Source organism: Cetorhinus maximus, chromosome 5, assembly GCF_964194155.1.
Source record: "Cetorhinus maximus chromosome 5, sCetMax3.hap1.1, whole genome shotgun sequence".
NCBI lineage: Eukaryota > Metazoa > Chordata > Chondrichthyes > Lamniformes > Cetorhinidae > Cetorhinus > Cetorhinus maximus.
Genome location: NC_135883.1, coordinates 116,267,114 through 116,284,057, shown reverse-complemented (window position 1 = coordinate 116,284,057; position 16,944 = coordinate 116,267,114). Strand labels below are relative to the sequence as shown.

Below are 16,944 nucleotides of genomic sequence, written 5' to 3'. Positions count from 1 at the left end.
TTAGAGACTAGGACAATAAGGAAATTTGGGAAAATAAACGGAGGATATTAGAAGGGAGCTAGACGAAGCACTGTTGAAAAACATTTTTTGAAGTGACTGGAGCGAAGTCATATTGTAACAAAAAAATCAGTGCAAAGATGTTAAACATAATTGGGATCAAGGGGAAGCAAAAATGAAGAGCAATCGTAATGGATCTTAGACAAGTCAGAGAACTTAAAGTTACTTATGAATCAAAGTGTTGATTAACAGTAGAGTCCTTTTATAAATAAGAAACCTAACAGGACAGGAGAGGCAACTTTATGGGAAGCCTTTTGATTTATTTTTTTTCCACAACATTCTTAACTATAAGCTGTATCACTATCATTTCCAAGCAAATCATTTAAGTAGCTTGGAGTCATGTGTACTTATTCAATAGAAGAAACTAAACAGACATAAAGAGAGTTGAGCTCTTGGAAATACGTGAAGCATACCTTTGGAAAAATAATTAATTATTTAATGTTTGTGAAGCGCTTGGAGTCATTTCTCAGCAATAAGTCACAGTTTTATTTTCTCAACCTCACCATCGCCAATCTGGTGGTTCTAAGATCCTACCCAATATCCAGGAAAAGGATAGTGAAATCCAAGGATTGTAACAGGAGAACCTGTACTCTATACACCTCATCTGAATATGCTATGTGCTGCCAGGTGAATTTCCCATGATTTCTGACAATTAATTGCATATATGCTCATACCAAATCAAGCCACTGGCTTTGGACCAATCAGTGGTTTTACTTATGAGATGGAACAAACAATAAACAGTGTGACACAATAGAATATATAATTCACTACTCTGCTGGACACAAATATTTGATTTCTCCCTAAACATAATTGCCAAGCAAAGGATTTACTTTCCAAAGCTAGTATTGACGTTTTAGAACTCAGCCCTATGGCTGAAAGTATCATTTACAACTACTCCTTGAAAACTTGCTGTGGATTGTCATATAATTCTGTCAGATGAAATCTGTATCTGCAAAATCTGTTGTCAGAGGTCTCTCTCCAATCAATGATCAATCAATCTCAAAAAGATGTTAAAACAACTGTCAAATTCAGCATATCAGATGGAGGCCTCTCATTTGAACTGTGAACAGGTGGCTTGTCAACAACCTACAGATAGCCTGAAACAAGGTATTTATTTGATGTGTGAACTCTACGTTTATCTTAGGTATGACTTTATCTGTAGAGAAGGTGATCAGTACTTTTGTTTCTTGTAGTGGGATCCGATGGTAAAAGATTCAGTCTCTACATTCCGTGGCCATGAAAGTGTCATTTACAGCACGGTTTGGTCACCACATATCCCAGGTTGCTTTGCCTCAGCCTCAGGTACATCTTATTTCATTACAAGTTGATATACTAAAATACTATTTTTCAAAACAAAAATTGTAAAGTGATTCTTGATCCTATCACTTCACCAAGACTTATTGAATATTTTGGAAGTTTTTCAGGTAAGCTATGTTTACCCTTGGATGTATAGAATTATATTTTACATAATATTTCCCTGTAATGTGCAGTTAACTTTGTTCTATGAGCTGCATCACTATGGCACCGCAGTATGAAATTACAAGGCTCAGTAATGAAGAGCTGGAGTGAAACACTTAACCCTTTCAGATTTTAGTTAAAGTTCCAAGAAATTCCTGAATCTGGTTGCATTCAAACTCCTGTCAGCATTTTGATGAAGAGTACCTGCTTGAGCTTTGTCTGTGTTTATTATATCCGCTAATCTCTTTGTAGATTATATTGCACCTTTTTAAATTTAATTTTTAAGAGGTTATAGTCACGTATGTCAAACAAAACCATTGTATATTTTGATAACTTTTGGGAGAATGTTTGGATACGATATGGGAAGGCTACTTTGTTACCGTAACCCTTTTAGAAGCAGTCACACGAGCTTTCATTGCACCCACCCCTCAGATTGAGGACTGATGATGAGTGAACAATTAAGTTGTGCCTTTCTTTATAATTTTGTTGCTAGATTTTATGCAAGTTCCTTGCACTTTTCAGGGCACAGTAAGTTTTCCATCTGATTGTTTTTTTTTGGCATAGTTATACAGAAATTACCCTGAACAGCAATTTGAAAACAGCAAATTTTTAATCACAGTATGATTCATTTTATTTTCCATATAGGAGAACATAAGCACTTCTTATTACCAGAACAATTAAACTCCATTATCAGAATTATTATAGTAGGAGTGAAGTCTGTTTTATTCTCACAATGATCCTTGGCAGAATTTAAAAAATTTTTCCTATTGCTACATATTTTGCATATTAACATGTAAAATTCCAAAGTTCATGCTTTCCAGGTTGTTATGGAGATTGTCTGCAGAATAACTTACTGTGTTCGCCTGGTCAGTGGAGCATCTAGCAAATATAAAAAGATCTGCATAGAAAAATTGCAATATATTAATTTTCCGACATGTTAGATGGTTCCTCGCTAATCCTTGCTATCTCTTAGCTTCCTTTTTTCTCCTGCATTGTTTTCTCATCTGCCATCTTTATCTCTCTTCTTCCTTGGCAGATTTTTTTTCTCCCCCTTCCTGTTTCTGTGCTTTACCATTCTCTTCATCTTTCAGCACAGCTTCTCTTTCTGAACGAAGGAACATGATCAGAGCCCATTCTTGTGAAACTGAGCTTGTGTCTTGCCACCTTGTTGCACAACAACAGCCGGCATTTATATTGCACCATTAATGTAGAAAAGCACACAAGCATGCTTTTCAAGGTCATAATCAAAAAATGGACACTAAATCAAAGAATTTTAAGGAGGAGAGACAGAGCCCTTTGGAGGAGATGCACAAGAGGGCTGACTCAAAAGAACAGAGAGTTAGGAGGGAGGGGTGTTTTAGTGCTGTTGATAATGGATAGGGGATGGGGATGGGGGTGGTGGTGGTGAGGCCACAAAGAGATTTTAAATGGGGGGGGGAACATTTTAAATTGGCTACCAGTTTTTCAGTGCTTCCAGCGTAAATCGATGAGGACAGTAGGAACGGGTGAATGGGACACGTTGGATACGGGCAGCAGAGCTGTGAATGGACAAATGTTGAGGGAAGGTTGGGAGGTTGATGAGAAGAGAATTGGATTAGTTGACTCTGCGAGTGATAAAAGATATCGGTAAGGCTTTCTGCACCGGTGTGCTGATGTAAGGGTGGTATAAGTAGATGTTCTGTGTGTTGGAGAGGATATAGGATCTGCATGTATGTGGTTGAATACACAGAAGATTGTTTGTTCAGGTTCCACACTGGAGACTTGAGCACAGAATCTAGGCTTCACTTCAGCGCAGTATTGAGGGAGTGCTGTACTGTCAGGAGGTTCCATTTTTCAGCTGAGACCCTCAACCGAGGCCCCATCTGTCCTTTCGGGCAAGAGTATAAGATTCCGTGGTGCTATTTCAAACAGAGGATATTTATCTATCAGAGGCCTACATATTTTGGATGGCGGGGTTTCCCTTCCTGCCATCCGAAGAGTCAACAGGGAACATGTCCCCGACAAGTCTGCCTCGAATGAGCATCGATTGGCTGCAGTCTGGAAGAAAACCCCGCCTTAGAGAGCTGCCGGCCAATCTGATTGGCTGGCAGTTCTCTAGTTCCTGCAGCGGACAGAAGATGAAGTTCAGGAAGATGCCTGAGCCTAGGTCCCGGGACTGGACGGCAAGGTAAGTTTACGGGGTTTCAGGGCAGTAAAGGTAGGTAAGGCCTAGGGGGAGGAGGTGTGGAAACTGGGTGATTGGGGTGTCATGGGAGAGGGTGGGGGAAGGACAAAGGGAGGGCCAGCAGCCACTGGACCTTAAGGGGAGGATACTCGAAGTCAGAAGGGGGCTTCTGATGGAGGCCCCCCCCCTTCCCCCCCCGCCAAACCCTTTCCATCCGAGCCCTAAGCCCCTTCATTTTCGGGCTTCCCCCACGCCAAGTAAATCCCCCTGTCAGCCTAAAAGTTGAAGCCTCAATTGGGGCAAGGGTGGGCAGCCCGTCCGAGGCAGGGTCGGGGTGGGTGGGAACCCAGAGGGAATCCCGTCCCTTCAATTTCACACTCCCCCTCCACCCCCTCCTGAAAACCCGCCAATGTTTGACCATTATTTCATTCCTATTTATGGAACCTATCTGTACACATTTTCTGCTCTGTTTTCTATATAACAACGACCAGATTTCAAAAAAGGGTCATGAGGACTCGAAACGTCAACTGTTTTCTTCTCCACCGATGCTGCCAGACCTGCTGAGTTTTTCCAGGTAATTCTGTTTTTGTTTTGGATTTCCAGCATCCGCAGTAGCTTTTAGCTTTTTTTCAAAAATACTCCATTGGCTGTTAAGCCATCTAGGGGTGTCCTCAGGTTGTGAAAGTCATTATGTAAATGCTACCTCATTCTCTTCAAAGGAGAACCATTTGGACACACCTTGTATCCCACAAGTTTAACCTGTGACACAAAAAGAAAATACTGCAGATGCCGGAAACCTGAAATAACAACAGAAAATGCTGAAAATACTCAACAGATCAGTCAGCATCTGTGGAGAGCAAAACAGAACTAATGTTCCAGGTTGATTAGCTTCCATCAGATCTGGAAAAAGTTGGCGATGTAAGAGGTTTGATGCAAGAGACAGGTAAAGGGTGAAGGAAAAGAAAGAACAAAAGAGAAGGTCTGTGCTATATTGGAAGTCTTTAGAAATTACATGACAAAAGGGATAATGGTGCAAGGTAAAAGTGGGTGGTCATGGGATAATAAAAGAAATAGAAAAGGGGGGTCTAGGGGAGCTGAAAATGACTCATGTGGATTCTTTACCATTAACTTCTGTCCGGAAAAGTGGAAGCAATGGTTATGACCTGAAATTGTTTAACCTGTAATGGTGTTTTGCTGCCATTGAAGAAAGACCAAAGTTTCTCGAATGGTCCAAACTCTATGTTGAAAATAAAATTTACATCAATGAACCCAGTCACCAAATGATTAAAAGATGCTGAGAGGAGACTTGATAGAGATATTCAGCATCCTGAGGGATATGGACAGGGTAAATAGTGAGAAACTCTTCCCACACAAGAGAGCATCAAGAACCAGTGTGCATAAATTCAAAATAATTGGCAAAAGGAGTAAAAGTGATGTGAGGAAAATTTTTTTCACCCAGAGGGTGGTTGGATCTGGAACAGACTTCCTGAGAGGGTGGTGGATGCAGGTTCAATCGAGGTATTCAAAAGGGAATTGGATTGCCTCCTGAAAAGAAAGAATGTGCAAGGTTATGGGGATAAGACAGAGGAGTGGGACTAGGTAGAATGCTCTTTCAGAGAGCCAGTGCAGACTCAATGGACCGAATGGCCTCCTTCTGTGCTGTATATATTGTGATTCCTGTCTTTATTCATTCTTTATTGCAATACTTATTAATACTAATAATAATTTTGACAATTAGCCATTTTAGAATTTAGAAACTCTATTTACTATTGTTTTGGAATCGGAGGGAAGGGCAACAGGAGCCAGAACCGGACAAAAATGGTAATGAAGAACAGCAGACTAGAGAGCAGTCAGAGAAAGGTAGAATAATAGGACCTGGAGAAGAGCTATCACCTTCCCCTCTTCAAAAGCAGCAGGAAAGTGGAGAATCAGGAATTTAAACAACATTACAAATAACTGAGTGTCAAATTTAGAAAATGTGAAAAAAGGAATTATTGATGAAAGAAAGGCTTTGTTTTGCTAAAATTTAGCAACTAAAACAGTTTGCATTTATTTGGGCCTTTAACATAGCAAAATGACCAAGGTGCTTCATGGGCACGTGAACAGAATTTGTCAATAGAACACTAGAGGAGCAAGAGTACACCACACAGCCCGTCAAGCCTGCTTTGCCATTAATTATGATTATGGCAGATCTTGGGCTTCAACTCCACTTTCCCGCCCATTCCCATATCCTTTGATTCCCTAGGTCAAAATTCTGGAACTCCCTCTCTAACAGCACTGTGGGTGTACCTACACCACATGGATTGCAGCGGTTCAAGAAGGCAGCTCACCACCACCTTCTCAAGGGCAATTAGGGATGGGCAATAAATGCTGGCCTAGCCAGCGACACCTTCATTCCTTGAATGAATTTAAAAAAAGAACAAATGTTTGGCTATCCCAGCCTTCAGTATAGTCAACAATGGAGCATGGGCAATAAATGCTGGCGTAGCCAGTGACACCCACATCCCATGCTGAATATAAAAAAATCCTCTATCCATGCTAATAAATTACTCCCAGCCTTTCACCTTTTGTGTGGCGCCTTATCAAATGCCTTTTGGAAATCCAAGTATGCTACATCTACTAGTTTCTCTTTATCCACCCTACTAGTTACATCCTCAAAAATCTCTAATAAAACGAGATTTCCCTTTCATAAAACCAAGTTGACTTTGTCTGGTTGTACTTTCTAAATGTGCTGAGACACATAAAGAATTAGGACAGGTGACAAAAAGCTTTGTCAAAGGCAGTAGATTTTAGGAATGATTTTAAAGAAGGCGAGAGGCATAGAGAGATTTAGGGAGGGAATTTCAGAGCTTACAGTCTGGGCGGCTGAAGGCACTGCTATCAGTAGTGAAGCAAAGGAAATCCAGAATCTGCAGAGGTCTGAATGGGAAGAGTTCAAAGACCTTGTAAAGAACTAGAAAAGGCTATTTTTTTATCAGTCTTTTGAAACCCAGGCACTGACCACATAAACCAGAAGATTAGTGCAGAAGGAGGATCCTTACATTCTACAGGAAGGAAGAAAAATGCAATATATTTTAATTGAGTTTTACACGTAAATTACAAGATCCATCAAGTCAGCCAGATAGAGTCGCAGTGGAAACCGACTTTATCATCTTGGAACTTTGTGATTATTAATCTGTTGATTTTAAATTGGATGGAGTCCATGACTGGACTTCATAAATTTGATTTAATGACACTCTTTAAATGCTGGTGTTGTAAGGCTCTCTGCGCTACTTTTGGGATACCACATGGTGGCACCACCTCTGCACGACTTGTTTTTATATTAACTTTTAATCTCAAATTCTTTTTAAATAGATGTCTATTGCATTAGCCTAATGCTTGTGTGTGAATAGTAACAAAATTTAAAGCATGCATCTTTCACACTCTTCAGCATTGATTTTGAAGAACAAAGCATTCATTTTTTTCTTAACATTAATTTGGTCCTGAATTTGTCTTGACTTCCTGAAAATAAAGACTAATGTCTCCGATTAAATGAAAAGCTTATGCAGTTTTAGATGATTGTAATTAGGGTTGTGTATCTTCTTCCAAGATTTACAGAGTATTTTAAGTTCTACAAAGTCAAGGCTTTCTGATGTGTTGCATAGAGTTCTCCATGTAGGGTTCTCTGCAAGCCATAAGCTCCCCTGACCTCTCGGAACTTAAGAAATTTGTGGAAAAAGTGCTTTTAATGGAAAACAGACAGTACTAAAGATGTTCTTTAGATAACTAAAAGCATACAGCTCATCAATAACAACCAATGTGGATGAACAAATATAGAAGTAAACTTTTCATAATGTGCAAGTGGATCTCCCACAATATTGCTCCTTGAATCAGAGGACGCACTATCTTATTCTACTGAAGATAGTTTAAATGATAGAACTGACAATAGCATAAGTGGTAAGAGAAATTAGAAATATAAAAGACAGATTGATGATCCAATGAATGTGGAAATAATTAAAAACAAAAACAAAAATACCTGGCAAAACTCAGCAGGTCTGACAGCATCTGCGGAGAGGAATACAGTTAACGTTTCGAGCCCGTATGACTCTTCAACAGAACCAAGGAAAAATAGAAAAGAGGTGAAATATAAGCCAGTTTAAGGGGGTTGGGATAGGTAGAGCTGGATAGAGGGCCAGTGATTGGTGGAGATAACCAAAAGATGTCACAGTCAAAAGGACAAAGAGATGTTGAGGGTGGTGATATTATCTAAGGAATGTGATAATAGGTGACATGAAGGGAAGAAAGCAGGATGAGCAAGGTACAGATAGCCCTAGTGGGGGTGGGGTGGGGTGAAGGGATCGAAATAGGCTAAAAGGTAGAGATAAAACAATGGATGGAAATACATTTAAAAATAATGGAAATAGGTGGGAAAAGAAAAATCTAAATCAATTATTGGGAAAAAGGGGGATCGGAAAGGGGGTGGGGATGGAGGAGAGAGTTCATGATCTAAAATTGTTGAACTCAATATTCAGTCCACCCTGCCAATCCCCTCATAACCTTGTACACCTCGATCAGGTCGTCCCTCAGTCTTCTCTGCTCCAACGAAAACAACCCAAGTCCATCCAACCTCTCTTCTTAACTTAAATGTTTCATCCCAGGCGACATCCTGGTGAATCTCCTCTGCATCCCCTCCAGTGCAATCACATCCTTCCTATAAAGTAGCGACCAGAACTGCAAACAGTATTTCAGCTGTGGCCTCACCAAGGTTCTATCCAACTCCAACATGACCTCCCTACTTTTGTAATCTATGCCTCGATTGATAAAGGCAAGTGTTCCATATGTCTTTTTCACCACCCCACTAACATGCCCCTCCACCTTCAGAGATCTATGGTCACACACGCCAAGGTCCCTTTGTTCCTCAGAACTTCCTAATGTCATGCCGTTCATTGAATAATTCCTCGTCAAATTACTCCTTCCAAAGTGTATCACCTCACACTTTTCAGGCTTAAATTCCATCTGCCACTTATCTGCCCATTTGACCATCCCGTCTATATCTTCCTGTAGCCCAAGACACTCAACCTAACTGTTAACCACCTGGCCAATCTTTCTGTCATCCGCAAACTTACTAATCCTACCCCCCACATTGTCATCTATGTTGTTTATATAAGTGACAAATAATAAGGGACCCAGCACAGATCCCTGTGGTATGCCACTGGACACTGGCTTCCAGTCACTAAAGCATCCTTCTGTCATCACCCTCTGTCTCCTACAACTAAGCCAATCTTGAATTCACCTTATCAAATTACCCTGTATCCCATGTGCATTCGCCTTCTTTATAAGTCTCCCATGTGGGACCTTGTCAAAGGCTTTGCTGAAATCCATATAAACTACATCAACTGCACGACCCTCATCTACACACCTGGTCACCTCCTCAAAAAATTCAATCAAATTTGTTAGGCATGACCTCCCTCTGACAAAGCCATGCTGACTATCCCTGACCAAACCTTGTCTCTCCTAGTGGAGATAGATTCTCTCCTTCAGAATTTTCTCCAATAGTTTCCCTACCACTGACGTGAGACTCACTGGCCTATAGTTCCCTGGCTTATCTCTACAACCCTTCTTAAATAGCAGAACCACATTAGCTGTTCTCCAGTCCTCTGGCACCACCCCTGTGGCCAGGGAGGAATTAAAAATTTAGGTCAGAGCCACTGCGATCTCCTTGCCTCCCTCAGCAGTCTGGGACACAAATCATCCAGACCTGGAGATTTGTCCACTTTTAAGCCTGCCAACACCTCCAATACCTTGCCACTCCCTATATCAATTTGCTTAAGAACCTCACAGTCTCTCTCCCTGAGTTCGATACCTTCCAGTATTGTGTTTTTGGTTTTAAACCATTTTTGGAGCCTGCAAGAAATTTCTTTGTATCTAAAGCTTAGAATCTGGAAATGAATATTTATGAAGTAGCATTTATTTGTTACGGAAATTTATGTCATAGATATAAGACTATATAAAGGTCTTGAGGGCAGAACCGACTGACAATGGGAAAAATGGTGTGATGTCTGACTGTACTAAAGGAGCAAATTTGGAGATGAAGCTGACCAGCAAGATCACAGCAAAAGGAGATAGTCCAAAAGGGACCAAGGCCAGTTTGGCGTTCATTCTCCTGACTCCTGACTCTCCCTTCCCATTAGATCCTAGTGACTCTCCAAAACTCCTTTCCATCTTTCCTCAATGCTTCCTGATCTCAGGACCATCTCCCTTACCAGTGCTCACAAACCCTCAGATTGTCCTTTCAGTGCTTACAGCTGAAACTACCTTCGCCTCCACCCGACCCATCTTCTGTTGTTTCTTTCACCTGGGATGCCTCTCCCAATGATTAAGGATCCTGTTACTGAACGTGTTACACAAGGAATCTTTCTCTGTAATGCCCATACACCCTAGGAGCCCATCTTCCTGCAATGTACTGCTAAACCCTGAGATCCTTTCTCATCAGCGAACTGCCTGTCCAGGACCCAGGCTGTATCCAATGCTTTGCACATAAATTCTCTGGCTCAACATGAGCTGCTTCTTCTTCTTTCGGCTTCTCCCATTTTACTTGGAGTCACCACAATGCTAGTTGATCACCCTTCTCCTTCTCCTCCTGTCGGTCACTCATTCCTCTTACAATCTCAGTACATTCAATTCTCTCACCACCGCATCTTCCAATCTGGTCTTAGGTCTTCCTCTTCTTCTTCCTGGCAGCTAAATTTCCATCACTCGTCTCACCCCATTTCGTCTCTCTTTCTCTACGCAACAGACGACTGTATCGTTTCAACCTCTTCTCGGCTACTTTCTTCGATGCTCCCACAATCTTCACTGGCCACCTCCCCCCCCCCCCCCCCCCCCCCCCGCCCCCCGCCACACACACACACACACACACACACACACACACACTCTGATGTCCTGGTTCCTGACTTTGACCTTTCTCAACTCCACTCACTCACTGTAATAATAATGGTATTTTACTCAAGAAATATGTTCACAGCCCAAAGCTTGAATTACAGTGCGTCTTACATTGAAAGTAGACCAAGTAATCAGATTAAAAATGTGCAAACATGTAACAATCATCCAGCATCAAAATAGACAAACAAATTCAGCAGGTAAGAAAAGAGTGGTGTACATATAAATTTCATCATTTAAGTACTTCATTGAGGACCCCTGTAGTGCTGATATTCAGTTTCGGTAGAGTTATTGGTCCAGAGTAGTTGGCACCACTGACTGCAGTGTAGTTGGATTCGACTCCTTCTCTGATGCATATAAGCAAGTGTGACTTTCCCTAAACACCGGAAAACGAAGGTTCTTTTCTAACCGTCTCCCACTGCGCAAAGCACTGGAGCAGTACCACTAGCAGTGCCTTTGCAAGATCCTTCAAATCTGGTGGCAAGAAAGGCCGTCCAACAGCCGTGTCTTCTCCCAAGCCAACTTTCCCAGCATCAAGGTGCTAATGACTCGAAACAAGATCTGCTGGGCAGTACATGTCGTTTGTATGCCTGACACCAGACTCTTGAATCAACTGCTCTACTCGGAACTCAGTCGCGGCAGGAGCTTCCCAAGAGGACAGCAAAAATGCTTTAGGGATATCCTCGAACATCCCTGTTGATTCATGGGAGTCCCTGGCTTGTGACCGACGAAAATGGAGAAGGCTCTTTCAGGAAGGGACTGAACACCTCGAGAGACTTTGGCAGGAACGTGCAGAGGCAGAGTTGAGGTGTCAGGGAGAGCACAAACATGCAAACAACCCATCCACCCACCACTTCAAGCACCACCACCTCTGCATGTAGCAGAGTCTGCAGATCGCACATTATCAGCCATCTGAGAACCCATTGAACTGGAGTGAAAGCAAATCATCCTCAATCCTGAGAGACTACCTAAGAGAAGAAGAAAATTGGATTAAATTTTCACTAAGAAAACTCAAAACAAACCATGCAAGCTTGATCGCTTTCTGTAACTATATAAAATTGTGGCTAGTCAATGGATCATGATTTAATGGAGGCAACTGTATAAAAAAATTGTAGTGAAGGACATTTTGTCATAGCATTGACGCTTTAGTTCAAAGGAGAAGACAGTAATTAAAACATGCAAAATAAGTTGGTGTGGATTTGGGTCTTGAGGGCATAGATGTTGTGAAACTTGACCCTGTGATTTCTCTGACCCCTCAACCACCCCAAAATCTGTAATGTGCCGTGGAAAAATATCTATTGTAAATATGTAGTTGAACTCAGTGCTTTAAAAATTGATGGTGTTAAAACCAGAAGCACGTAAGCAGTGACCTGCAGATACTGTTGCAGGCCATGAAGTTCGCTCCCATCTGCTTTTCATCATCCTGTAGATAATGTACTTTTTCTGTGGGATTCAGTTTTAGCTTTCACTCAGTCAAATAAGCTTAATAAAGTGCTTTATCTAAAATGGCAGGAAGAGTGTTTTAGTCTTGCTGGTGTGATAAACAGATCAACAGCAATAAACCCAAGTCCTGAATTTAAATTTTAGCTGTGATTGGACTGTGAATCATTAGAATGTGGATAATGTCTGCTCTGCAAATTTTTTTCCGAAGAACTAGTATAACACTGGCTTCCTAAAAACCTACAACCTCCAGAGAACAAAGCGATGTTTATTAAACCAGCTGTTCACTCGGCAAAATATATTGTACAGGTTTTCAAACCAGGCTTGGCCATGAGTTCATACAGTTATCAGATATTTGCCTGGAGCTGGCCGTGAGCATTTTGTCTAAACATTCATTTGCGAGTTGTTTTTGCTGTTGTACGCTAATAAAAAGCATGTTGTGCAATGACAACACCGTTATCCTTACCATATTTGACATTGTTCTTTGGGCTGGGGGTTCTGCTCCTGAGTTTCAGGGCGGGTTGCCTGCTGCGCTGTGTCGGGTACCATTTGCATGTCTTTGCATCTCGTGAATGCTCGTTGAAACCCAAGCTCGCTGGAATCACGGCCCCACTCCAAATCTAATGGCTATGCCGGCAGTTAATTAGACCGTCGTGAATCACGACCGGATATAACAGACGTGCACCTACTGAAATGCATTTCTCTTGCGACTTCGAGGTTTGTGCACGCATCATTTGCCTATCTTTCACTGTGCTGTGTGCTGCTCTGGCAAGACCAGCGGGAAGGGAAAGGGGGAGCTGGAAGGTACACGCTTACTGGAGGGGTGGGCTGTGAGACTAGATAGAGGCAAGGGAAGGGACTGGAAGGCACATGCTTGACTTGAGGAGTGCTGAAGCACAAGAGGGTAGGGGTGATCAGAGACACATGACTGGGGAGTGGGCTTGGCTGGAGCACGGGAGGGAAGGATGACAGAGGCACATGACTGTGGGAGGGGTGTTATAGGAGCATGGGTGGGAGGATAAGTCTAAGTCAGTCCTGGGGCAGGCTCAGAAAGCAAAGACAGTCCAAGGGCAGTGCGTACTATGCTATAAGGCTGTGCCTGGCACACATGTCCTGGTCCCAGTCCAGGGAGGGGGAGGGCCCCCCTGTGTTGTGTTGGTCTTACACAATATGGTGTGCAGGGCATGGTCAGTCCCTTGCACATTCTGCTCCTGGGGGTTGGTGGCTTGGTACCGGGCTGCAGGGGAGGCATCTGCAGGCTGTAAATGGGGAACTGGTAACTAAGGGGGGAGGGGGGTTGCACTCAATGGTCTCATTGGGCGGGGAGGTGGTTGGTGCTCAGCAGGTGCAGAGGACCTCAAGATGGGGAGGGGTGAGGTCGACATGGGCCATCGGGATATCAGCAGAAAAAGGTTTGGGAGGAGGATATGGTACGTACAAGAATGATGATGGGCCCCAGGATTAGAGGAGAAGGCAGGAGAGTGATCTGAGGGATGGAAACTTGTAAATGATGTTCTTCTAGGATGATAGGAGGGATTTGGATGGTCACGGAGGTGTAGAGTGGGGAGGGGGTTGGATGCTGGTCTCATTGTAGATGTGGAGCAGCACCATTTCTACATCCCATAGAATGGCGCAGTTGAAAAATAACCTAGGAAAAAAATCGCTGGGGAAGGGTCTGAGGGGTTGTGGGAGGAGTCGACTACTGTACTTTTGGGCTGACTGAAGGGGCACCCGACTAATTTTAAGTTCAGGACATGGAGAGCAAAAGACTAGGCTGAGACACGCTGGGAATACTCAAATGCCAATTGAAGGGTTTGGGCACCATAACTCATGGGGCGCATTCTTGAGAGAATCCATAACTGTTTAGGGCCAAATGTTGATTGGGTTTGAATGACCCTTTGTCCCTCTCAGAGGAATGTGCAACGCTCAGGAAGATCCAACTGTAAAGGGGCAACGGCTAAAGAGCAAATGCAAAATGCTCCAAAGACCCCTACACATCGCAGCTGAGAGGATCAGGCTTTACACGACGGCAGTCGTTACATTAGTGCAAGTTTGGGCTCTAGTCTAATTCAAAGGACAGTGCCCTGACTGAGGCTGATAGCACCTGGCTGTATTCACCACATCCAACCCACTTTGTGAAAGCTCTGTCATGCCACGGGCGTTTGGGGGTGGGGTGGGATTGGTGGGAGGCAGCTTGCAGTCATCCTTAAGGTTGTGCAAGGAAGGATCTGAGAATGGAATGCCTGGAATGAGGGCAGCGCAATGGCTTCACACTGACATTCTAGCTTGGGAATGGAGGGTGATCATCGCAGGGTTATGTTCAATCATGTCTCAGTTCAATCTTCCCACAGAGAAGAGGAGGAGTGCACAATGGAGGCAGCAGGCAAAGCTGCCTTTTTCATGGCTCTCATGCAGCTGAAGATCAGAAGAAAGGCCTGTCACCGTCAGGCAGGGCAAAGGGAAGAGCCTAGCCCAGAGGAACATGGACCAGCGGGGCTCTATGAAGTTGAGGCGGAGAGACCAGTTCCAAAGAGGCGTTTGGCGCGACAGGGTGCAGATGAGCAAGGGTCAATACCGTAGCAGCCTTCGCTTGGCAAGAAATGTGGTGGCTCACATTTGCCACATTGTTTGGGAGGATCTGACGTCGCACAGCCTGGGAGGCCATCCATTGCCCATGGTTCGAAAGGGGGCTGTCACGCTCAACCTTTTTTGTGAGTAGCTCGTTCCAGGGCTCCACTGGGGATCTCTGCAGAATATCACAATCCTCCGCTCATAATGCATGCGACCCTATTCAGTAAGGCACACAATTACGTCCAGCTCTCCCTGGATGAAGCTAACCATGTTGCCAGAGCAGTGGGATTTGCAGCAATCTTCGGCTTCCACAGGTGCAGGATGCCATCAACTGCACACATGTGGTTTTAAGAACTCCCTGGCAGCAGCTACTATGATTTATCAATGGAAAAGGCTTCCACTCCCTCAACGTGCAGCTGAACTGTAACCACCAAAAGCAGATTATGCAGATCTTTGCGAGACACTTGGGGAGCTCGCACACCTCTTACACCTTGAGCCACTCGCAGGTGCCACAGATCTTCGAGTCCCCCCCACCCCCCCACCCCTCCGTGTAACCAGGGTTGGCTTCTCGGAGACAAAGGCTACCCACACAAAGCGTGGCTAATGACTTCCGTTCGATGGCCAGAGAGTTCTTCTGAAGAGAGGTACAGTGTGGCACATTCCGCGACATGCTCCTTGATTGAGCAGAGCATTGGCACGCTGAAGATGCATTTCTGATATCTGCACCAGTCAAGCAGTGCTTTCCAGTGCTCTCCCCAGAGTGTGTCCTGCATCATCGTGGTTTGCTGCGCTGTACACAACCTGATGCTCCAAAGGGGAGATGAGTTGCCAGATGGAGAGATGGAGGAGCGGCACGTCTCCTCCAATGAGGATGATGTCGCGAGGGATAAGCTCAATGAGGGCGAGGATGTTGAGGCCCCAGGGGGAAAGGCCATAGCACCAGCCTGACATGGCAGATGTGCCCATGAGATCCTTATAGCCACAAGGTTCCAGGACGATGAAGACGAATAGCTCATACAAGCATCTTTCACCTATGCCCTTCATGCAGGCTCGACACACAAGATTAACACCTTCTTTGCTATCTTCAGCAGCTCAATGAAGGTCATCAATCTCAGAATGAGTAGTCACAATCTTGCATTATGATAGCCTTATCCTTGGAAGGCTAGGCAGCCTCTGGAGCTTATGGCCGTTCTGTTATGGGATAAGAACTCCACCAGTGCGCACTGTGAAGAAATTCAACATGGTGCAGTCTTTTCAAGCATCGCTGCCTATAACAGCCTCCAAGAGGCAGGAGCGGCACTGCAAACCCCAGAGCACTCATGGCAGTATGCCTGGAGCATTGCAAGGCGCCTCAAGAGAGACAATCATCCATCACTGATTCTCACGTGTACATCTGATTTCTGCTCTGAATCCGGACTATGGCATCTCTCCACAGGCCATCCCTCATACATGAATAATGTTCTGGCCTCATCCTCGTGCTGAGTCTCCAGCATGAGATCATTCTTAAGGACGCAATGATCTGTTACTCAGTCATGGATGTGAGCCTGCGAGTCAGGTCAGCTTTGTGTGCACAGAGAGAGCTTCAGCAGCATCCTCGCCTGATCATTGTCAAGAACTCATGACCCAAGCTTCGTATGGAGCTTCCCAAGTTCACGTCCAGCATTGCCTTGGCATCTGGGTGTGAGGTGGCCCAGTCAATCTTGATACTGCCTTTAGGCATTACATGGTAACTTTGTTGCTAATAACTTTGTTGGCATTGTCACAATCAGATAACCATGCTGATTGCCATTGGAGAGCTGGCTCAGGGATTATGCCAAGTCACACTAGCCAGACCTTCAGGTCCAGAGTTGGCATCCTCCCATTTAATAGTCCGGCATCAGGAGCTTAGGCACATACCTCTGATCTCACATCGTCGTTGCCATCTAGCAGACATTTCAGGAGTCACCAAGTGCTAGCTAGGTCCATAGCTCTACATCATGCAGGTGGAGAATGGGAACTACTATAGTGATGTCTAGCTGTGCACACAGTCACGATGTGACACTACAGGTCCCTGACTATTACTTGAAATGTCACCCACACTGACAGACTTTACATGGAGGCCGTTTGAAGATGCACCAAGCTAAATTGACTCTGATGTGGGTCACCATTAAAACCTAAAAGATCCATATAGATCAGTCTTCAGTGCAGCAGCATCAGGAGAATAAGCCAAGCTGCAAAATCTATACTCATGAGCCCACATGATATGATCCTCTGACGCAAGTCTAAAAGATGCATTGCCCAACCACCATGTTGTTAGAGCAGGAGGCTTTGCTCATGTTGCTGCAGTGGACAGAAAG

The 16,944-nt window shown here is 44.0% G+C and overlaps 1 protein-coding gene across 1 annotated transcript in view; it reads left to right on the top strand.

The window, feature by feature from the left end:
- The window catches only part of pex7 (peroxisomal biogenesis factor 7), a 149,189-nt gene that overhangs the window by 35,198 nt on the left and 97,047 nt on the right, over window positions 1-16,944 (top strand). The window contains exon 5 of the mRNA XM_078542342.1: window positions 1,251-1,359. Within this exon, the coding sequence (XP_078398468.1) occupies window positions 1,251-1,359 (109 nt within the window). The remainder of the gene's footprint in view (window positions 1-1,250; window positions 1,360-16,944) is intronic.